This window comes from Peromyscus leucopus, chromosome 12 (assembly GCF_004664715.2).
Source record: "Peromyscus leucopus breed LL Stock chromosome 12, UCI_PerLeu_2.1, whole genome shotgun sequence".
NCBI classification, from domain to species: Eukaryota; Metazoa; Chordata; class Mammalia; order Rodentia; family Cricetidae; genus Peromyscus; species Peromyscus leucopus.
The window spans coordinates 61,075,784-61,099,517 of NC_051073.1; the positions used below are offsets into that span (position 1 = coordinate 61,075,784).

The 23,734-nt window shown below is 39.6% G+C and overlaps 1 protein-coding gene across 2 annotated transcripts in view; it reads right to left on the reverse strand.

The window, feature by feature from the left end:
• Positions 1 to 274: 274 nt before the first annotated feature.
• The window catches only part of Ccdc14 (coiled-coil domain containing 14), a 36,273-nt gene continuing 12,813 nt past the window's right edge, over positions 275 to 23,734 (reverse strand). For both annotated transcript variants that reach the window (XM_028886367.2, XM_037209785.1), the window contains exons 6-13: positions 22,152 to 22,385; positions 21,944 to 22,038; positions 19,840 to 20,356; positions 18,410 to 18,551; positions 9,559 to 9,629; positions 3,423 to 3,641; positions 3,210 to 3,342; positions 275 to 1,825 (exon numbers count right to left, since the gene is read on the reverse strand). In XM_028886367.2, coding sequence (XP_028742200.1) covers positions 859 to 1,825; positions 3,210 to 3,342; positions 3,423 to 3,641; positions 9,559 to 9,629; positions 18,410 to 18,551; positions 19,840 to 20,356; positions 21,944 to 22,038; positions 22,152 to 22,385 — 2,378 coding nt within the window. In that variant the 3' untranslated portion in view covers positions 275 to 858. The remainder of the gene's footprint in view (positions 1,826 to 3,209; positions 3,343 to 3,422; positions 3,642 to 9,558; positions 9,630 to 18,409; positions 18,552 to 19,839; positions 20,357 to 21,943; positions 22,039 to 22,151; positions 22,386 to 23,734) is intronic.

Genomic DNA, 23,734 nt, shown 5'->3' on the forward strand with positions numbered 1-23,734 from the left:
AGCCAGCAGAATGTTTGAATGCCAGAGGCTGCCCAAGTACCAATTCAACTCCACCAGATGGGCGATTGTACCAAGTACCAATTCAACTCCACGAGACGGGTGATCGTACTAAGTTACCGACTGCACAAGACTTGGCTTCTACGAGTTAGAATGTTCTCTTTACACAGGAAGCAGTCAGAGCAAGGCAGTTAAGTGCTGGGGCACACACACCTGCCATCCCCAACTAATTCTTACTAAAAAACAAAATTATTAAGGTAAAACTTGGTTGTGAGCATTACCTTATAGTCTGACTTTATTTTTGAAAGGTCTTAAAATGTACATTCAGGACAAACATAAATAAAATGCCCAAGATTTAAGGACCGTCTATTAAGGGTACCACCTATATTTCCTTGGACCAACCAGTGCTTTGCATGAGGTAGGAACACTGGCACCTTTCTCTCTCTCAGAAACGTTAATGCATGTCATCAACAGCATGGCTTGTAACCCAGAGGATCCCATACAAGCACACTATCACTAAGATGTACACAACAGGTATTCCAAAGCAGACAGGACACTTTAAGGGGCCCGCACCACTGACCCAGCAGTTACCATGAAGATTCTCTCCGTGAAGCAGTGAAACACCACAACACTTGCTTAGTTAGCTACATCTTTCTTCTCTCAGCAACTGTTAATTTCTTAAGAGAATGTGTTCTCATAAGCATCAGGTGTTAAAATACTCTAACAGTAAATTTATTCCATTTATTACTTCATACATAATTAATAGCATAAAATGTTCTAAGGAAACCTAAAATATACTATGAACGTAGCCAAGTTCTACTCTTAAAAAACAAAAAGCACCCAACCAGTTTTCTTCCAAACTCATTTCTCCAGAAGGCCAGTCCTCAAGGACTTCTGGAGTCGAGCGATGTTGGCATCCAGTGCTGCCAGGCCATTTCTGAAGTCCTGCTCATCATGAGATGTGAACGTTGAAAAAGAGGAGATGCTCCAGTCTGACATCAAGTCAGAATTTACAAAGCTGACATCACCGACGACGGCATTGCCCTTCACTGGGACACCAAGGCTGTGACAAGCTGATGGCCCAGGAGGTGTGGCCTGTTCCTTTGGGTGCTCAGCAGCAGCAGCATTAGCAGCAGCAGCAGCAGCATTAGCAGCAGAAGCAGGGATCTTGTCAATTGCTTCCTTTATTTTCCTGAGGAGCTGCATGTCCTCTGTGTCAGATGTTCTGGAAAGATTCCCCGGTGCTTCTTCCACTTCCTTTCGTGAAGAGCACACTACTGGAGCACACAGTCTGTGCTCTCTTTTAGAGGCAAGTGCGCTGTTGCTCACTGACTGTGTCGTAGCAACGCTTCTCACTGGCTGGGGAGACAGTCTCTTAGCAAGTGGTGAATGCTTTGTAGAAGTGCGTCTTGCAAAAGGAATATAAAGTGTACTGTCCACGTTACACTCCTCCTCTATTGAAGCAATGGTTGCACATTCTGTATCAGAATCCTCTCCTAAAGCAGCAGCAGCCATTCCAGGCACAGACCCCCCACCCGCTGGCCCACTGTCACTCTGTGGAGGGCCCTGTGAGTGCAGCGTGTTTTCATAGGGTCTGTGTGGCTCTGTGCCTTCCTCCTTTTGAAGCGGCTCTGAATGTGTACAGCTGTGATTTGTCTCCAGCTTATTTAGGTAGCTCATTATGGAAGTGTGAGGAGGGGCTGGGTCCTGCTGAAGCTGTTGATCGTAAATACTCAGAAGTGACTTGGTGAGGTTACTCCCCATCTTGCAGCGGGCAGTGTCCACACTGAGATCCGAGAGCAGCTTCGCCATACTGCTCTGCAAAGTTCTGCCAAGAGAACGCAGCGCAGTAATTACTGCTTGTTTGACCCAATTCTTTAACTCACTCTAATGCTTCTATCCTTTAAAAGAAGAACTTAAGGCAAGTATGAAAATCAGTGTTGGAAGGCTCCGACAACAGAAAGTTAAAATAACAAATGACAAAAGATCTTGATTTATATCAATCTACTATCATACATAAAAGTAAAAACTCATAATTTTTTTCTTAAGGTATAGAAATACTTTATCCTTGAGCAATATTGCAAACTGAACCTTTGAGTTAAAAAAAAAAAAAAATCAGCCTAGTAGGTGGTATGCTAAAGTAAAGCAGAATTTCTATATTAAATTATTATTAAGTATATTCATAAAACCAATAAGCACATTATATATAACACATAATTTATATATAATAGACATCTATTTCCCAAAAAAGCTTATAATTAAAAATGAATCATTTGGAATGATGAGCTTCCAGGATCATTAAAGGAATAGTCAGATCTACTGGTTTTTAGGCCTATAATTACTAACTTCTCTGAAACGTTTAAAAGTAATTGAGCTGGGCAGTGGTGGCACACGCCTTTAATCCTAGCACTCAGGAGGCAGAGGCAGGCGGATCTCTGTGAGTTCGAGGCCAGCCTGATCTACAGAGTGAGTTCCAGGAAAGGCACAAAGCTACACAGAGAAACCCTGTCTCAAAAAAACCAAAATAAAAAACAAAACCAAAAACCAAAACAACAAAAGTAGATGAAAATCCAATGATTACTGAATGTCTCAAAAGAAAACTGATTTTTGTAAGGTTTCTATAAAAGTATAAAAAGTAAATAGATTTATTTATTTTGGTAGAGCCTGAGTAAAGAATGAAGACATTTTAGGGTCCTTGGCCAAATCTCTCACTTCACTGATGAAATGAAAAACAAAAAGCCAAAGAGGTTAAGTGCCCTACCCAATATCATATGGCATGAGGACTTAACACGCTAGATGTACATCATGAATCATTTTGCGGTCCCCTGACAACTCTATTCATTTCAACTTTATAATTGGGGTTTAGAGGGGCTAAATAATGTGCAGAGAATTGCTCAGCTAAAATGTAGCACAGCTGGAGTCCAGTGAGGTCTCTTTGGTGTCTGAGCTGGGAATTTAACTGTTTCACTATACAGTATCCAGTTCTTTGTGGGAGCCAATTGGTTATCCATAATCTACAACCCCATGGTCTAAAAGAGCCTTGAAACAGGTCTGGAGTCTCTAAAGTGAAACAGAACAAAGCATTAGAAATTAAAAGAAAAGAGGGAGGGGGAGGCAAAATAAGGAGGGGGGAGGAGAAAGAAAGGAGGTCTGTGTGGTTTTATAAAGACATCTAATAAAAGGCCTGGGTTACCCACAGGAAGTGAGTTTACCTGGTTAGTTCTCTGAGTCGAGCAACCTCAGCATCTCGCTGGCGTAGTGTTATTCCCAGGATCTGATTTTCCTTTTCTGCAGTCTCTAATTTAAACCGAGAGTTCTTCTCATTGGCCAAGGCTTCCTCCAATTCTAAAGCAGACAACAGAAAGCCTCTTCAGCATCCTTACCACTCTGGAAACAGACGCTATAACTGCAGTTCAAATACACACCAATTTTTACCCTCGTCATCTCAATGTCGAACTGCTGCTTATTCTGAAGAAGAGTTTCCTCTTTGTCTTTAAACAGAGTGGTGAATTTCTTGTTTTCCTCTCTCTGGTCTTCTATCACTTTTAGGAGCTCCTCGTTTTTACTCTGCAGTGACTCCTGGCTCTTCAGGGACTCTTGCAGTTGGTTCTGCAGCGACACATTCAAGGACTGCAGAGAAAACACTGCAAGATAAACAGCCAACGGTTGCTGCCGGTTTTAAACATACCTAAGGAAATACCTGCTTTGAGAACGAGAAAAGCCCCTAAGATCCCCTCACCCTCAACAGTAACAACGCATGAACAACGCTGCATGAATACGAAACATATTTTAAAAAATAAATGTTTTTCTTCTCCAAGTGATAGTTTAGTCATAAATTGTTTTTTTTTTTTTTTTTTTTTTTTTTTTTTTTTTTTTCGAGACAGGTTTCTCTGGTAGTTTTGCGCTTTCTGGAACTCACTTGGTAGCCAGGCTGCCTCGAATCACAGCGATCCGCCTGGCTCTGCCTTCCAAGTGCTGGGATTAAAGGCGTGCGCCACCACCGCCCGGCAGTCATAAATTGTTTTTACCTTTTAAAACAAATGGATAATATATGTGCAAAGTAAATATCTCAAACGCACAAAAAATGCCACAGACACCACCAATCAATTCTCAATGATATGTCTCCCTCCGCTCATGCTAGCTCTCGCACCAGAATCAGTTACTGTTAACTTTGGTTACTTTTCTGGAAAATATTTATGTAGATAATGATTTACAAACAATATATATTTAAACACAAAAGAATCATACTGTCCCACAGTTCCTAATTTTACACTTTTCCCCTTGTAGACTGTTAGGCATCAGCCCACAGACCTACCACATTCTCTGTCATAGCTACAGAAGTGCATGGTGGACTTCCACGTAAGGTGGCAGACTAGAAGACTCATCATTGAAACGTGCTGAAAGAGAACAGCAGAAATAACACACACACACAGTAAGCTCTTGCCCTGCAGAGCTAAGGTCTGTTATCGGCCTAAGGAAGATCTTGCAAGGAAGCAGGCAGGAAGACCAAGAATGGGGCTCAACTGAAGTCCTTTCCAGGGGGCTCCCTGCCCGCCGAATAGAGCAGCCCAGGAAAGAGCAGTGGAAACCCCACAGAAAGTGCTCCTCCCACACACCACACACCACACACCACAGTAGAGTGCAGGGTCCACGGACACTACCAGGAAATGACTGACAACCTCCCCTCCTCCATCTGCCACAACTCCAAGAACACGGAGGCTGCAGAGGCCAATGGCACTCTCCCCTCTCCCCACACAGCACCGCGGGAGCCTGCTAGAGTCAGAAAGATCCAAGAACCTTTCACCTTTCAACTCTGTGCCACTGTGCCGCAATTCACTCTCTAAGGCTAGGAACCCTGAGTTCCTAGCCTGAGGAATTATTTTCTGAACTACACACTCAACTCTGTCTTATATAAGGCCCATTGAAACACTGCAAATCCTTCAACTAAAATACAGATTATTAAAACAAAAATCAACCAAGCAACAAAATAACACTAGAGGTGTAAATCTCAGTGCTGTGACAAAAGAACCAGATAGACAAACAAATCAAAACAATAACAGCTCCTCCAAAAATTCTTTTTTTTTTGGTTTTTCGAGACAGGTTTCTCTGGGTAGCTTTGCGCCTTTCCTGGAGCTCACTTGGTAGCCAGGCTGCTCGAACTCACAGCGATCCGCTGCTCTGCCTCCAAGTGCTGGGATTAAAGGCGTGCGCCACCACCGCCCGGCCTCAAAAATTCTTAATCCGACAGCAATGTCACCTGGTGAGAGCGAGATGAAATCTATAGCAAGGAACTAATATGACTATGTTTTGGACTGGAGAAACAGCCATTAAAGAGTGCTTGCTTTCAAAGATAGGAGTTAGGTTCCCAGCACCCATATTGGGCAGCTTACAACCCCAACATCCTTTTCTGGCCTCCATGGGCGCGCGCGCACACACACACACACACACACACACACACACACACACACACACACACACAGGAGGAAAGGACAGAGCATCTGAGTCAGGAGATTTTCAAGATATACATGACACTCAGAAAAGATCAAACCTACAGGTAATGGGCACAAAAGGAGAAGAATCTCATTCTAAATGCATAGACAGCATTGTTCAGAGAAGTAACATACATTTTCTCAGAACTGGGAAAAGAGATGCAGATCCAGATAACCAGGTTATTTAAAACATTGAACAGACAAAGCCAGGAAACGACCTCCTCTTGTCAGATTATAATTAAAACACTTTCCTAATTAACATTAATTGTCAACTTGAAACAGCCTAGAACCACCTGAACAGAGAATCTCAAGTGAGCAATTGTCTATCAGGTTGGTCTGTAGTTGTGTCGGTGAGGGACAGTCTTGATTGTTAATTGATGTAGGAAAACCCAGCCCACTGTGGGCAGCATCATTCCCTCGGCAGGTACTTCCAGACTACACAAGCAAGCTAGCTAATAATGAACCAGAAAGCAGTGTCCCTTCAGTGGTTCTTGCCTCGACTTCTTTCTCTCAGTAATGGAGTGTGACCTGGAAGTACGGGCCAAGTACAGTTTCCTCCTCTAGGCTGGTTTTGGTGGGAGTGTTTTATCACAGCAACAGAAAATAGACTAAACACACTGAATATACAGAACAAAGAGCAAACTGAAATCAGCAAGAAAGGAAATCATATATAAAAGCAGGCCCATCAAAATAACAGAAGATTTGTCAACTAAAACATCAAAAGCCAGGAGGGCCTAGAAAGAAAAATTTTAAGTTCTGAAGAATAGCATTTGCCAACACAGACTACTTACCAACCAAATTATCTGTTATAATTGAAAAATAATAAAAACTTTCCATGATAAAAACAGACTAAAGGACTGGTCAGTTGTGGTGCACGCCTTTAATCCAGCATTTGGAAGGCAAAGACAGGTAGATCTCTGTGAGTTCAAGGCCAACCTGATCTACAGAGTTAGTTCTAAGACAGTCAAGGCTACACATAGAAACCCTGTCTCAAAAAACTAGAAAAAAAAAACCCAAACCAAACCAAAACAACAACAAAAAACAAAAACAAAAATAGACTAAAGGAATTTATGACCACTAAGCAAATTCTATAGAAGATGCTTGAAAGAATCTTTGACTGAAGAAAAATACAGTTCTACCTATGAGGTCACAAGAGAAAATAAAGCATGCTAGAAGGATAATAACAACAAAGGAATAAAACTAAATACAACAAAATACAGCAATCAATACACATCTTTCAATAATAACCCTGAATACCAATGTGGAACCAACTCCCTAAATCAAAAGACTGGTAGATTGGATCAAAGGGCAGGAATCATCTAAGTACTGACTCCCAGAAATGCACCTCACTACAAAAGACAGACACTACTTTAGGGTAAAAGGATGCAAGAAAGTATAAACAAATGAGAAACTGCACCTAGGAAACAAGCAAGGGTCACTATTCTAGTACCTGACAAAATTGACTTCAAACCAAAACTAACAAAATAAATAAATAAAGGAATGAATGAATAAATAAATAAATAAACGTCACTTCATATTGATTAAGGGAACAATCCATCAAGAGGACATTAAGATTTTAAATGTACATGCCTGGATTTCTTTCCCTCAGCAGCTCATGGAATGTTCTCTAAATAGATCATATATGAGGATGCAAAACAACTCTAACAAATACAGGAAAACTTAAACAATTCCTAGAATCATCTGATCACAATAGAATAAGACTACAAATCAGCAAGAGAAACCCCAGAGAATGCACAAAGTGCAGGCTGGTTGGGTGGGTAGGGAAGGAGACACCAATAGTCAGTCATACCTGCAACACTGACCTGCTAGGCAAGATGTGCCCACTAAAGAGTGCAGAACTGTAATGGGGTAGCCAGCACTTTCTGATTGGATCTGAGGCCTGCTGCACAGGAGGGAATTCTTACTGTTAACCGTATGAATGGAGAGGTCATAGGCCCTAGCGGGAACTTGCTTATTGTTGTTGGAGGAATGCCATTGGTAGGTTGCCATGCTATGGTAGAAGGCCACACAGCCATGCACTTGGGGGCAACACTAACTCAACTCAGTGGTTTTTTTTTAAAAAAGAAGAGGACATGAAGTCGGACAGGGAATGTGTTGGGAGGCTTCCTGGGGGAGTTAAAAGCGTGGACTTGATGAAAATGCATTGTATGTATACACAAAATTCTCAAAGAATAAATGAAATGACCTGAAAGTATATGGCAACATTTTGTTTATCTAGTGCAGTCTTAAGGACTGCTTACTGTGTGTGAATCACTATTAGAATCTGGATATGCAGCAGTGAACACTACAGACAAGATCCCTCATCTCATGGAACTGGTGGTAAACAAATTATTATACAGTAATAAATACTCTCCAAAGAAGTCCACTAAGATAAATGATTAAGAGAGTACGAAGAGATAAGGTACTTAGGGCAGCAACCACTGATGCCCACTTCCATAACGGCCTTCCCTCTGGCCTTCTTCTTACCTACATTTTGTTAACAGTAGAACCAGAATGAACTATCAGAAGTTACTCTGAAGTTAAGCACTTTTGAAAAGTGCTTGCTCCGTTGGTTGCTCAAATTTTTTTCCCCTGCTTTGTAAGAGATAATTAAACATTAAAAGAAAACATGCCCCTGTTATGTCATATATTGCACAAGAACTTTTCTCTATTTTGTTGATACTTTTTGAATATATTTTATCATTCAGAAATTGAAAAAAATCTAAGGCATCAATCTACTTCTTTGTAATATCACATTTACATTAGACGCAAGAGGAAACCTCTGAGAACATTAAAAAGAGTTCTCATCTGCTCTTATACTCTTGTTTTTCTCTATGAAGCTCTGTGATTCATCAAGACAATTGGTATTCACCTTGTAGTTCCAGTGACTGAGTAAGAAAGATCAATTGATTCTAGAAGTCTAAGAGTAGCCTGAGCAACACAGTAAGATGCCCATTTAGAACAAAACAAGAGGAAAAAAAGGGTCATTTGACAACATTTGTCTACACAGCAACTCTATATACACTTCGGCTCAGTAATTCTACTAGAAATCTATCCTACTAGAAATCTATCATGCGTATGTATGTGCACAGACACTGGCACAAGGATTTTCATGTCATTGTTGTTCACATCGTGGGAAAGGCTGGAAGCACCCAGATATCTTTCAGAAGATCTTAAATATAGTAGAGACAACAAGCAGAGAAATGACAAGTGGTTATTTAAGATAAATGATAAGATATATTAACTCGTTTTCTCAAGATAGGGTCTTACTGTGTTGTGGAATATTATTTGAAGATGTGTTACATTCATTGATGCTGTGGAATATTTGTTTAAAGATGTAAAGATGTGCTGCATTCTTTTGTGTTGCACTTGTTTAACTCTGTGAAGCTGTGTTACTGTGCCTGTCTAAAACACCTGATTGGTCTAATAAAGAACTGAACAGCCAATAGCCAGGCAGGAGACTACACAGGGCTGGCAAGCAAAGAGAATAAACGAAAGGACAAAGAGAGCAGATGGAAGAGTGAAAGGAGAAGAGGACACTCAAGGGGCCAACCACCCAGCTACACAGTCACCCATGGAGTAAGAAGTAAAGAAAGATATACAGAAATACAGAAAGATAAAAGCTCAGAAGCAAAAGATACGTGGGATAATTTAAGTTAGAAAAGCTGGCTAGAAACAAGCCAAGCTAAGGCCAGGCATTCATAAGAAAGAGTAAGGCTCCATGTAATTTATTTGGGAGCTGGGTGCTCTTAAAAGAGCAAAGAGATAAAGAGTGAAAAAAAAAAAAAAAAAAAAACCAACAACATTACTGCATACAATTCTGGCTCGAGTAGTACTAGATATGTTGCCTAGGCTGGCCTCAAACTTGTTGGCAATCCTTTTACCTCATGAATACTGGGATTACAAGTATACCCAATAACTGTCTTAAATTATAATACAATTATTTCTAATTTTAAAGTTGATAAAAAGAGAAAACCCACTTAAACAAAGTAATTGAGAAAGCACAAGTCTGCACCAACATTTCCAGCGTGACAAAGACTTCAGTTTCAATCCTTAAAGTTCTTTTACCTACATTCAAGGTTACCAGGTGCCTTTGGAGTTTTCTCTTCTTCTCTGAGGCGCTGATTCAAAATTCTTAGTTGTCTAAAGGAAATAATGAAGATCTATAAGAATCCTAAGCCCATTTTACAGTACACATCTAATACCCCATTAAAAATAAATTAATCTACCAAAACAGACAAACATTATCATCACCAGTCCATCTCAAACCTCAAACCAAACACACAATCTAAATGAACAAACAAGAAAACCGCACTATTTAGGGGCTCATTTTGAACATAGCATCCCCTGCCCCCAACAAGTACCTTTTATATCTATAGAAGAGAGAGAGAGAGAGAGAGAGAGAGAGAGAGAGAGAGAGAGAGAAAGTCTCAATCAAATTTCCAAGACTAGCCTTAAACTTGTAATCTTGCTGTAGTATCTTGAGTAGCTAGGACTATAGGTCTGCACCACAGACCTAGGACAGATAGTGGCAGAATTGTTCAGGACATTATAAATCCTGCCCTAAGACTGTCCTGGAACTCACAATGGCTTCAACTTCAGATTGTCCTACTTTAGCCTTTCAAGTGCTGGGACAATACTCATGCACCACCATGTCCAGCTGTTTTCTTTGTCTGCCGTATCTTTACCTTCACATCTTCTCTTTTGAAATAATGTGTGTGTGTGTGTGTACACATATATACAGTATCCTTACGACTGTAGTTTATCTTTTAAAATAACTGTCATTGCTGTCAACTAGAATACCTGTAGGTGCCAACTACCAGACACATTTCTGCTTCATGTTTGCCATACATTAACAAAGCTGGGACACATAAATCTATGCTTCCAGTAATTTCATTATTAGATGGAAAAGTTAACAGCTACTTGATGAGAATGTGGGCATCAACTCTGTCTTCACAATACTCACCTGCTTCACAAACAAGAATACCTAAGTAGGTACTGATAAGGACAAAGCAAAAACTCTCTGGTATTTAGTACCTTTTCAGAACTGGAAACTTTCTGAACTAGCGAAGTTGATTTAGTTACTGAATCTAAAATGATAGTACCCTTACCAAATACCATTCACAAGTATTAATTCTGGAAAGATTAAAGAGTTAAGAACATAAAATATACCAATACACAAAATCCAACAACACAAATTTTATAAGGAAATACAAATAATCTTTAACTAAAGAAGACATCCTTGCAAAACCCAACCACCATCAAATAAAGAATATAAAGTTTAAACACATCACAATTTGAAGCTTGTTCTATAATTGAAGTCCTGGAAAAAGGTAGATAAACAATTCATCTAAGAAAACTAAATTACTTATAAGTTTTTAAAAAATGCTTAGCTTGGGGATGGGGGATGGCTTTACAGAAATAAAGGACCTGAGTTTGAATTTCTAGTGCTCACATGAGAAGTTGGACATAGTGGAATGACACTCACCACTGTCCTCCACATGTACACATACACATGAATATACAGAACACACACACATACATATACACACACATACATACACACACACACACACACACACACACTAAAACATACACAAAAATATAAAATAAAAGGAAATAGCTCTTCATTAGTATAGGGAAATTTTCTCAGTCAGTGAGAATTTATTGTTACCATTTGGATGATAGTTTGGCAACATCCACGCTATGAAATATATATCATCTTTGACAAGAAGGTTTTTAAAATTAATTTCATTTTATGTGTATGGGTGTTTTGCCTGCACGTCTGTGCACCACATGTATGCCTGGTGTCAAGGGAGGGTGTCAGACCCTCTGGAACTGGAGTTATAGATGGTTATCACTGTCATGTGGGTGCTGGGTATCAAACCTGGGTCTTCTGCAAGAGCAGCAAATACTACTAAGTAACCACTAAGCCATCTCTCCATCCCTGGACAAGCTGGTTTTACCTATAAGTTATTTACTCTGAGGAACAGTTATATGCAAAAGCATGTAAAACATCATAGATATATACAAGATATACACTAACAGCTGATGAGAAACTGAAAACAACTTAAGATGTGATCTAAGTTATGGTTCATCCATATGATGAAATACTAATATACATTGAAAAAGAATAAGATATACATATGTACTGACATAGAAAGATCACCAAAAATGACTTGGGGATAGCTCAGTGATAGGGCACTTTTGAGGCATGTGCAAGGCCTTGGGTTCAATATCTACCATTGGGGTGGGAGGAGACACACTATAGAGTAAAAAAAAATTAGCGGCAAACAGAACACTTATGTTTTCTTTCTAAAGGGTTCTCCTCAATAATAAAACATGCAGATCTGGAAAAGGCAGAACAGAGTGACCCAGAATATAAAACAGAATGCCTCTTCTGATATCTTCCAGAAAATCAGCAGGTACCTTTTATGGGGAAAATGTTTTGATTTGAACAATCTTTTTGCATGTTGCTGTTCAGGTTCTTCTCTTTTGAAACATTAGCCAATTTGAACTTTCTATGACTCATTACAAGCTTCCCATCTTCACCCTTGTCCTCCAAGTATGATACTTTCCCATTTGCCCTTAAAAAAAATATAGTGTGGCAGGCCTGGGGATGGTTCAGTGGGTGAGAAAGTGTATTGTGTAAGCATGTGGAGCTGAGTTTGAACCCCACCATGCAAAAAAGTTGGGAATGGCTGTGCATGACCTTAGCCCCAGCCCTTCGAGGTGGAGACAGAAGCTGAAGCTCATTGGCAGCTAGCCTAGTAAAAGAGTCTTCTGGTTCAGCCTCAGGTCCCATCTTAAGGGAATAAGATAGAGAACCATAGAGGAAGGCACTCCACATCTTTGTCTGATCTCCACATGAATGGAGCACTCTCATCCTAATTCTCTCTCTCTCTCTCTCTCTCTCTCTCTCTCTCTCTCTCTCTCTCACACACACACACACACACACACACACACACACACACACACACACACACTTTAAAATGTGGTGTGGAGAGAAACTCTGTTATCCTACCAGAGTATGCCAATTTATTTATTTACTTATTTGTTCCTTATTATCATGTGTTTCCCAGAATCCCACTTCCCCTGGGGCTCTCAAGGACCCTGTTCCCCTCAGTTCTGTGTCTGCAGCTTCATCCCCTTTGCTGATTCCTGTGTCTTAGCTGAGGTGCACCCTGAAACTCCCCCCACATTTATGAAAACACCCCTTTAAGTCCAGTTGTACCAGTAGACATTCTTTTCTCTCTTATTCTCTGCTTTTAAATTTTTGTTTTATAAATAATCTCTCAGAAACAGATATCATATATACTATTTTAAATGTGTCCAATTTAAATATATTTGATTTTAACAAAAACTCAGATGACATTTAAACAAATATTCTTTAATTAGTTTACTTTTATGTAACTGTATGAAGGTAAAGCATACGTAGACTAATCTACATATTTAAAGTGCATTTTGTCATATGGTGTGATAAAACCTTACCATAGTAAGAGCCACATTATTTTGAGTTTCCTCAGGCCACTTTCATATTCCTCCCTTCCTGAACTGACAGCTAACCATGGTTTAGACTGGTTTCATTTTCTAGGGTTTTATAGAAATGGAATCCTGAAATATACACACTGACATCCTGGCCTTTTCTTCTCAGCATAACAATTCTCAAGTTCATCCATTCTGTTGTATATCAACAATTCCTTCTTTTTCTCTTGCTGAGTAGCACTATAGACCCCTGTCAACAGACACTTCACTTGTCTCCTATGAACACTCTGTACGTTTTTATGGGCACATGTGCATTCATTTCTGAGACAATGCTGGAGTGGACTAGCTAGATCAGATGACAAATGTATGCATCACTTCTAAGACACTACCAAACATGTTACCAAAGCACTCTTACCATTTTACATTCCTACTAGCCAAGACGGAAGCTCCTCCACATCCCCACTAATACTGGTTTGCGCTTTTGATTTCTGCTATTCCAGTGAGTACACCAGGATGTTTCATTGTGCCCCTAATTTGCAGGTTCCTAGTGGTTAATGATAACTATCCTTTTGTGTTCTTATTTGATGTCATGAATTAGAACCCTAGGCTTCACACATGCAAGTGGTCTCCTACTAGGCCACATCCTCACCCCAAGCCTTGTTTTGGTTTATTTAATTAATTACTACCTATTTCTTTAGAGCAGGGGGTCTTCCTGTGCAGGATTTACCTTGAATTTAGGATTATCCTTGCTTCCATCTTCCTCCTTTCAAGTGCAGGTATGTGTTACCATGCCTGGCTCTGTGTGTTTTCTGTAGTAAAGTTTCTGTTCAAATATTTTACCCATTTTTAAAACAACACCAAATAGAGATACAACATAGAATTGCAATAGTTCTTTATACAGCCTAGATATAATTTCTTTATAAGGTATGTTTTGCACACATTTTTTTTTTCAGTCTGTTGGCTGCCTCTTCATTTTGGGTTAAAATATTTGAAAAATAAAAATCTAAAATTTTGAATTTCAATGTGATTACTTCTTCTAGTTTATATTTTGGGATTATATTTAAGAAATCTTCTCCAGTGCAAGATAGTGAACTCTCCCTATGCTTACTTCCACCAGCTTTTATACACTGTTATTCATTGTAAGTTAACTTATATATGGTATGATGTAATGGTTGCCATTCATTATTTAATTCAATTTATAAGAGGAGAGAGAGAGAGAGAGAGAGAGAGAGAGAGAGAGAGAGAGAGAGAGTGAGAGAGAGAGTGTGTGTGTGTGTGTTGTACATAATCACATGTATGGAGGCACAAGTGCTGATGCATATGCACCTACAGTGTGAGTGAGCATATGGACTGAGGTTCATGTTGGATGTCTTCCCGATCATTCTCTATTTCGATGAGGAAGTGTCTCTCCCTGAACCCAGAACTCTCTGACTCTGCTAGTGTAGCTAGCAGCTTGCTCAGGATGCCCTGTCTCTGTCTCCCTAGCTAGAGGCCACTAGGTCCATATGGAATTTTATTTAAGTACTGGAGATACAAATGCAGATCCTCACACACATGTAGCAAGTGCTTTTATCCCTAGGCCTCCAAAACATTGTTTTTGAGCTTGTGGTGTAAATCAGTGGTAGAAAGCTTACACAGTACATGCAAAGCCCCTGGATTCATCCCAGAACCACCACCACCACCACCCCCACACACACATATGCACACACCAATGAACAGAAGACAGTGATGAGACACAAAATGTAAAGTGTTTGGAAAGAGAAATAAGACTGTTAGAAGATGTTGGACTATTAATTAGAAACTAAAATGGGGAGGAAAAAAACCAGAAGCTCCAAACCAATACTACAATTTAGTCTTCATATGACCCAAGTTTGAGTGGCCTGCAACATTCTTGACTTCACATCTGCCTGTTCACGGTTTTGTTGGTTTCTAACGGGGCTCTCGCTGCTGCAGATCTTTCTTTTACTCTGGCCTTACCAAGCTCACTTTCCTTCTCTCTCTACTCTTTTCCTTCTGTATGCTTCCTCTGTCTCTCCTAGAGAGCCAGCTACAGACTATGGAACACTGTTCGAGAGTCACTTCATGTGGGGGGATGGTTTTGTCTTAAGAAGTCTACACCTACCTCTGTCCTTGCTGTTCCACTCTTCTGAATGTTCCACACAGTCTCTCCTGTCATCTTTTCTGCCTGTGGCTTGTATCTTAGCGTTCTTGTGACTTCCCTTATTGCTCCTCCCTAGGGTTTTTCATGGCTGCTTTTCTTTTGTTCTTTCCTTGTAAAGCTGTAATTCCCCACAATTCACCTGGTACTGTGCTCATGGTCTATACCTGCTTGGTGAAGTCATCAGTTATAGTCTAAAAACAAATTACTTGCATTCAGCTACCATCTTCTCCAGTGCCTACAAGGACAGACCCATATTCAAAGTTCTGTACAAATGTTCAAATTCCCAAATCTGTATCTCTAGCTTGGATCTTGTTCTTATGTTCTAGACTTACGTTTGTCCAGACAACAGAGTACACCTAAATTTTAACTCACTGGCTCTCCCGCCACCTCTCCTAATGACAAAATAAAGTGTGTGAGGGGACAATCAAACAAATGCACTCTTCTCTAGGAGATCCATCCCATCTGGAGGTACTATTTTACCATCTATCAAGAAAACAAGTCAGAAGGTAGCAGCACACGCCTTTAATCCCAGCACTCAAGAGGTAAAGTCTCTCTGGGAGTTTGAGGTCCACCTGGCCTACAGAGCAAGTTCCAGGACAGCCAGGGCTACACAGAGAAACCATGTCTTTTTTTTTTCCCCCTGGAGCTGAGGACCGACCCCAGGGCCTTGCACTTGCTAGACAAGCGCTCTACCACTGAGCTAAATCCCCAACCTAGAGAAACCATGTCTTAAAAAAAAACACACACAAAAAGACAAACATCTTAATGGCATCCTTAACTCTGCCCATTTGCTCTCAAACTGTTGTGCTCTGTCTGAACGCTAATGAGCTTATATTTGAGTCTGTGATCAGGAAGTGATCATAAATTCTAAGTCATCTTATAAATATTAAGGTATTCTCTAGACTAATGGTTCTTAATACGAGATAATACTCTACTCTGAACCTCCATCCGGGATGTTTTGGGATGTACTAGGGGCTCTATGGTTACAGGTTACAGATACCTTGTGGGTTGGGAACAGGAAGAATAAATGGAGACAATTGTGTTTCAAATATCGCATGTGATCTGGACATTAAAATGCCCAAAGCACCCTAGAAGCAGGGCACCTAGCAGTTTATCTTTTTCCCACCAGATGGCAATACACTTCAAGTTGTGTGGGGGTTGGGGGGGTGAGGGAAATGATTTTCTAGTTAAAAACATGTAGTTTACAAATGTCTACAAAGGAAAAAAAAATGAAAATCACTTCTAAATAAGCCTACTCATTCTAGTTTTTATTCATAATGAGATTTATGAATGATTCTTTCCAAATAAAGATTACAAAATAGCATAAAATTCCCACATCGCTACTGGAAGCCTCAGTCTATTCTAAGGAACTCTAAAAAATTCTTCATTTCTCAGGAATTTTATCCTTTAAAAGGTCAAGTAACTAACAGTGGCAAGAGAATGTTATACAGTCTCTTCTCCCTACGGACAGACAGCTAAAAGGCTCTACGGTCAATTCCAAAGAAACAGATATCAGATAACTTAGAAAAACTAGAGCCAACTGGTGACAAGGGAAGGAGCAGGCCTCCTTCATGAGTGGTTCACAGTGAACTGCGACAGCATTCCAACGTTCTGAGGACGGCAGTGAGAGCCAATGGCATTTCCATGGTGATAATGCTAAAATGGTAATATTCTCAGACGAGGGGCTGGTATGCTAAGAAACCAATTATGTGATATCACTCCTTTAAATAACAGGCATTTATTAGTATTATTCTTTTGCTGTGCAAAATATACCTAAAGAGTGACCCTTAATTAAGTCAGTCTCTACTTCCTCACGGAGTTACTGTAGATGCCCACAGCTAAGATCTGGGACTCTAAAACCAAATCACCTTGGAGTTAAGCCTTGACTCCCTCAATTCCTAAATACACAACTTTGAGCAAGTCACATAACCTTTCCGAGCCTTGGTGTCCTCGTCTCCAAATGAAAATGGCGTCATATTTTATACAGCTACTGGGAGGACTCGAGTGACAGCACATATGAAGAACAATAGCCCAGCACGTGACAAACATTCAATAATGTTAGGAGTAACTGCTCTCCAGTCCATATTACTTATTCTTGATCTTAATTTCGAAAGGTTTATACTGTTACAGGGACCCCTCAGACAGGACGATGACAATACTATAGCACTATTAGCACTTAAATGCAGCAACTCTATCCACAAATGATCTCTTGATGATCCTAAGCAAGTAAATCACACTAGATGTCATCTCTGTAGGCTACAGACCCATGAATTTAAACTACTCTCCAACTAGGAATCCTTCTTTACAGCTTTCAAGTTTCTTGAAAAATGTGTGTAGGTCCCTGCAAGTCTCATCTATCCTCACGGTAACACTGTCAAGGTGCATTCACAATGCTGAGCTACAGAAGCATCTGAAAAGGAACTCCAGTGTAAAGTATATCAACAGATCCTGGACTATAATCTTTAGTGGTCACCCACTAAACACTAAACACAGAAACACTCAAAGTTAAAACAATACTGATAATATATGGATGATTTCCTCTACATTTCAAGATTGCCTCACTGGTTTCGATCTTTCTTAAATGAATTAAGAATATAATTCCAGTAAGTTAATATGGCTAAAAAGAAAAAAGTATCTAGGAATTTAAGTGAGTTTTGTCCTGTGTCTAAGTGTGGCAGGGCTATCAGCACTCAGCTCAGCCCTAGCAGGTTTTCTTCCCTGATGACATGTTCCAGCATTTGTATCAGGAGGGAGCATTTGACTGGTTTTAGGTTTTAGACTACAAAATGTTCTGGTCCAAGACATTTAAGATTATTATATTCACACTCCCCGTCCCCATCAACCCCCTAAAAAACATACTGAGACAGTGGCTTTATGAAATAAAAGGAATCCCAGACAGGATGAAAAGGAGCCTTCAGAGACCCATGATGGTCTTGGAGAAAGGAACAATGCACTTTTTCTGTGACTCAGATGTTCATTATTGTAAAACAACTTAGATTAACACAGAAACTGCATGAGGCAGCTACATCTTCCCATGTATAAGCTAACAAGTGGCATCAGGGATAAAATAGGTAGGAGAAAATGTATCCTAGTGGGCAGAAGTAATGGAAAGTTGATAAATGTAGAAACCTCTGGAAGATGAGAAAGGAAGGGCACACGTACTGGAAGGCTGTGATCTGTCTTCCTTCTGAAGTCCTAGCCACTCCACTTGGCTTCTGTGCTCTGGCCATGGAACACCTCCACCTATGGACAGAAACAGTCAAAGAGCAAGTCTTACCTTCGCAACTGAGCGTTCTCACTTCTCAGTGGCTGCAGGGCCAGGGCTATTTCAACTTCTATATTTGTGTGGCCACTCACTGCTGAAAGTCCAGATATGCATGCCTCTACTTCTGTTATCAAACGCTGAACTTCCGAGTCCTCTACAAAAGGCAATTTAGTAAAAACAGCATTTTAAAGTGACAAGATTATTAGCATGTATCACTAAAAATCTTTATAGATAAATATATACTCATTATAGATTTCAACTTCATTACTCATATCAGTATACAAACTCTATTTCCCTTTATCCCGCTTTCTGTATTTTCTTACTCAGAACAATTCTACAGAAATTACATTGAGTAAGGAAAGATTAATCTTAAATCACAGTATTATTATATTTAGTGATTTTTTTTTCAGTTAAGTGAAGTGGGAAACAGATTTGCAAATCTCCTAGTTGATACTTATCAAAGATCTATGGTGGACTCCATGATGCTGCGCAAGTTTCCTATAACTGACCACTCTATAAACATCAGTAATACAATCTTTTGATCCTGCATTGAAAAATATAGCTCATTTTAGGTGACTTATTTGGTAAAATATTGAATGTGGGTTTTGTAGGACATGATCTCATATTTAACTTTATAAAGTACAACTAATGTGACCCAGCATACTTCTCTATCTTTTGGTACTGTGGACAGTGGCTGTTTACACGTACCCAACAGATGTGAGGAGCAAGTGAGTATCAGATCTACCTTTTTTTTTTTTTTTTGGTCCCTTCCTCCTTCCTTTCAAAGTGTCTACTTAATGTAATATTGCAAGTATAATCAAGTTATAAAAATGTATTCAATTCCACAAATATTTGAACACTCTGATGAAAAGTACACACATAAACTAAAAGGCCAGTAAGTGGCATGGGTAGTACACAAAGTAGTGGTAGTGAAATTGTTGAACAATTTAACAGTTGTTAAATAAGGAAGGAGATTTGCATCTTTGTTAAACAGAAAAACAGTCATCTGACTACTATAATGTTCTTTCTGTACTGGATCTTTTCAGTTTGTTTGCATCACATAGAATGAATACACACTTGCAGGTGCTTGATATTCTTCAATGCATGTCAAGACCACAGGAAAGAAGGGTTCAAGGCCTGGACCCCCAGCAGCCCGTGACCCCAGCACACAGGCAGTGGAGGAAGAACAGGGGTCCAACATCAGCCTTGCTACAGAGCAAGTTGGAAGCCATCTTAGAATACATAAGACTCTGTCTCAGGAAACAAACAAAAGCCCTAAAAAGACAACAGACAGAACTCTTTTCCTTACTGGGTCAAGATAGAATTCTATGAAAGAAACTGGACACTCCTTATCAATCACTGTCATTTGAATGACAGCTAGAAAACACAACACTGCTATTCAGCATTATACCATGTTACAAAAGTTTGAAATGCTCATCTACCTTGTTCTGCGACCAGGGCCTTGAGCTCTCCCAGCAAACACTTGGCAATTCTGACTTTTTCAGCAGTCTGGCTCACATTTTCTGCCTGCTGCACATTCTTGGCTATTTTTGCATCTTGCACATGTATGCCTAAATACTTTCCTTCGTTTGTGGCCTCTCCAATTTGTTCTCTGGCGCATTTTTCTTCATTAGTGGCCAAGAAAGCTGGCTGTAACTGAGTGGGGCTCTGGTGGGCCTGACTGTCCAAGACAGTGTCTCTTCCATGAGCTGGAAACAGAGACATGTGTGTTTGGAAACACTTTAGGAGGTCTGCTTCCTTAGGCGCTCTTTGTTGTGGCAGAATCCAATTAGCGAGATTCAGCTGCTGAGGCGCTGGAGCAGATGCTCTGTCAGTGTGGGGAAGGCCACACGGAATTCCAGGATGAACACTAAGTGAATTCCTGGGAACATTAGGACAGTTCACAGAGGCTGTTTGATCTTGTGATCCAAGATGGTTATCACCATCAGTCTGAACTTCCTAAGCAAGAAGAAAGAGAAAAAAAAAAAAAAGCCTTCAAAAGTATGTAGACTATAAAAACACAGATCAATAATATTAGAAAATAATTTTCTACCATTAAAAATGTGATGTTTCAGCTTACAAGCAAGTTGGACTTCCCACTGCACAACAAAGACTAGTTTTTCAGAGCTTAAGTAGCTTACTCTGCAACATGGGAACATTATAAGGTCATGATGAAATAGATGGTTTACAAATACCATACATGCTTTAAAGGCATCAAAAAATTAGTCTACATTTGGACTGAAACCAATATTTTCACTTTGAGAAACATTCTAGGAAGCAAGCTAAGAGGCTGGAGAGACGGCTCATCTGTTAAGAGTACTTGCTACTCTTGCAGAGAACCCGGGTTCAGTTCCCAGAATCCACATGGCTGCTCACAACCTTTTATTTATTTATTTTTTTTGAGACAGATTTCTTTGTGTGTGTAGCTTTGGAGCCGGTCCTGGAATTCACTCTGTAGACCAGGCTGGCCTAGAACTCACAGAGATCCACCTGCCTCTGCTTTCCGAGTGCTGGGATTAAAGGCGTGCGCCACCACCGCCTGGCACTCACAACCCTTTTTAACTCCAGTTCTGAGGGATCCAATGCCATCATGCCAGTGGTGCACAGACATACATGCAGGCAAAATCTCCACAAATAAAATAAAATGAATATTTTATTTAAAAAAATATAGAGAACTTTAAAAAACATATATTCAGCTAGGGATGTAGCTCAGTGGTGGTGTGCTTGTCTAGCATGTGTAAGGTGCTAGGTTCAATTTTTAGTACCACAGCAATAAAAGTGCATGTGTGTGTATATAAAATGTATGTGAACATGTTATAGTAATAAAACTAGCTGTTAGTTCAGTATCAAATCAGACACTAGTGGTTTTACTATACAACGTAGCTTAAAGACATTTGTCTTATGAGAAAAATACCCACAAAAGACAGCTTTAACTTTATAAAAGGCATATGTTGAGAAAACATTGTCAGCCAGGCATGGTGGTGCACACCTTTAATCCCAACACTTAGGAGGCAGAAGCAGGCCGATCTCTGTGAGTTCAAGGTCAGCCTGGTCTACAAAGCAAGTTCCAGGATAGCCAGGAAGTTACTCAGAGAAACCCTGTCTTAAAAAAACAAATAAATAAATAAAAAGAAAAAAAAAAAAAAAAAAAAAAAAAAAAAAAAAAAGAAAGAAAGAAGAAAGAAAAGATAATCATACTAATGTATTAAATGAAAAAAGCAGCATTTAGCTGTATGAAAGTATGGTTCTTACTTTAAAAAGAGAAATCGCTGAACAAACAGAAAATAAAATACACAGAGTTAAATGAGTGAAAACACTTCAGCAGGGCTGTGCTTGGGTGGTGGGAACTCTTGATTTCTTTTTTCTCATGACTGCTTCTTACTAATACCTACTGTTCTTAATAGGTAAAACTTTTCTAATACAAAAACATTTATAAAATTGGTTTTACATCCTTGTACATTGGATCAGTAATTCCAGTATTCCATTGTTAAGATGACAGTTTTTATAAGCAAGCTATTACTTGTTTAGTATACAAGCTATACGCACAGAGTGAACCATTAGAGGACAGGACGGCTGCTGAGGAGACCAGGCTGACGTGGAAGTACAGCAGCCATAACCAGAAAGTGGTGTTGCCTGAGATTCTACAAGACGGAAAAAAAAAAAGTGTATGTATCATTCACATCTTACAGTGCTTATATAATAACAAAGTAATTTAATCACAGCTTACACTCAGTATTCAAGTATCTATACTAACCTGAACCAGACACTGTATGACATGCAGTAGACATTCCATTGGGGCCATTTTTTGAAGCCAAGGCATTCATCAGTGACATTTGAGTCTGCACATGCTCACAGAGGGCTTGGTATATTATCGGTGAGTACATTCTATAATGATCTTGTAATGACCAATGCTGTGCTGTATCTGATGGGTCTCTTTCACTTCCAGTAGAAGCTTCAGTAGATAGCCATTTCTTGTTTTCTGAAGATACTAATGTGGAAAAAGGAAGTAAGTTCTTAAATATGAGTCTTCAACAACTTTTACCCCTAATATCTTAGGGGCGAGGAAAAAGAAAGAAAAAAAAAAAGACTCTCGGATGTAGTTCAACTGATGATATGCTTAACAAAATGACTTTACTGTAACTCCCTGAAGAAAGCCATCCCAAATTCTTTTGAAAGTAACTAATAAATTAAGTTTTCCTGGTCAAAATTCACCTGCACCTATTTCTTCAGTTCTCTATTAAATGCTACTTGGAAAATCCCCCTTTAGTTACACCTGTTACAGGTACAGTATTATCACTGAAGTTCAACAAGTCTCTTTCACCCAGTCCCTTGTCCAGTTCTTCCCAGTGGGAAACAGAATAGGAAAGGCAGAACACTTTGTAACCATTTATGTTTTCATAGTGAAAAAAAAAAAAGGTCAACCAGTACAAACAGTGGACAATGAAAAAGCATGAAGAAACAATCTTTATTTAGTATTTAATGTTTCCCACACTCTGACCAGCCCCTACTTTTCCAACTCTCTTTCCATTACGCTCAACTCCAATGCTTCATCACACTAGGCCAGCATAGAACCTAGGAAGCCTTGCTCACCTTCCTGTAACAATGAGCTAGCCCTTCCAAGGCAATCCCCTCACCAAGGCTCACCTAAGTGTTCCTCTTCCACGAGGCTTTTTCTAAACCAATCATGAGTCTAGTGACTGCTCACCATCCCTGAGAACACATCCCAGAGTGACTGTTCACCATATCCCTGAGAATACAGCTTACTTAAATCACATATATCATACACATATTGGCCTATGTTACTTATTTTTTCATTATTATCGCCCTCTGACTAAGCTCCAGCTTCTCTAGGCAGGGCTGTTTCCTATATTTCATTATTAAAACTCTCACTAGTATATGTACAAAGTATAAGTCTGGCATTAATAAGCTAAAGAATGAAAAGTTTTTGATACGGCACTATTGTATAACTAGTATTGAAAAATCTAGATTCTATTTCCCTGTCTAATAAGTCCCCCCTCCCCAAATGTTTGCTAAATAGCATTAATAAAAATGAGAAGGTATGGTAGATCCTAAGTTATCAGGTTACAAAACAGACTGAAAAATAGCATGGGGTGGCACCTCCAAAGGACACATACAAGCTATGACACTACTCCACCTCCACACATGAGCCTTTATGACTACTAAAGGACATATACTAGAATGTTCACTTACTAGCTGAGTAATCTTAAGGATTTGCCTAATCTTTCTCTACCTCCCCCTTTTATTAAAAGAATGGTCTAGCTGGGTGATGGTAGTGCACATCTTTAATCCCAGCACTCGGGAGGCAGAGGCAGGTGG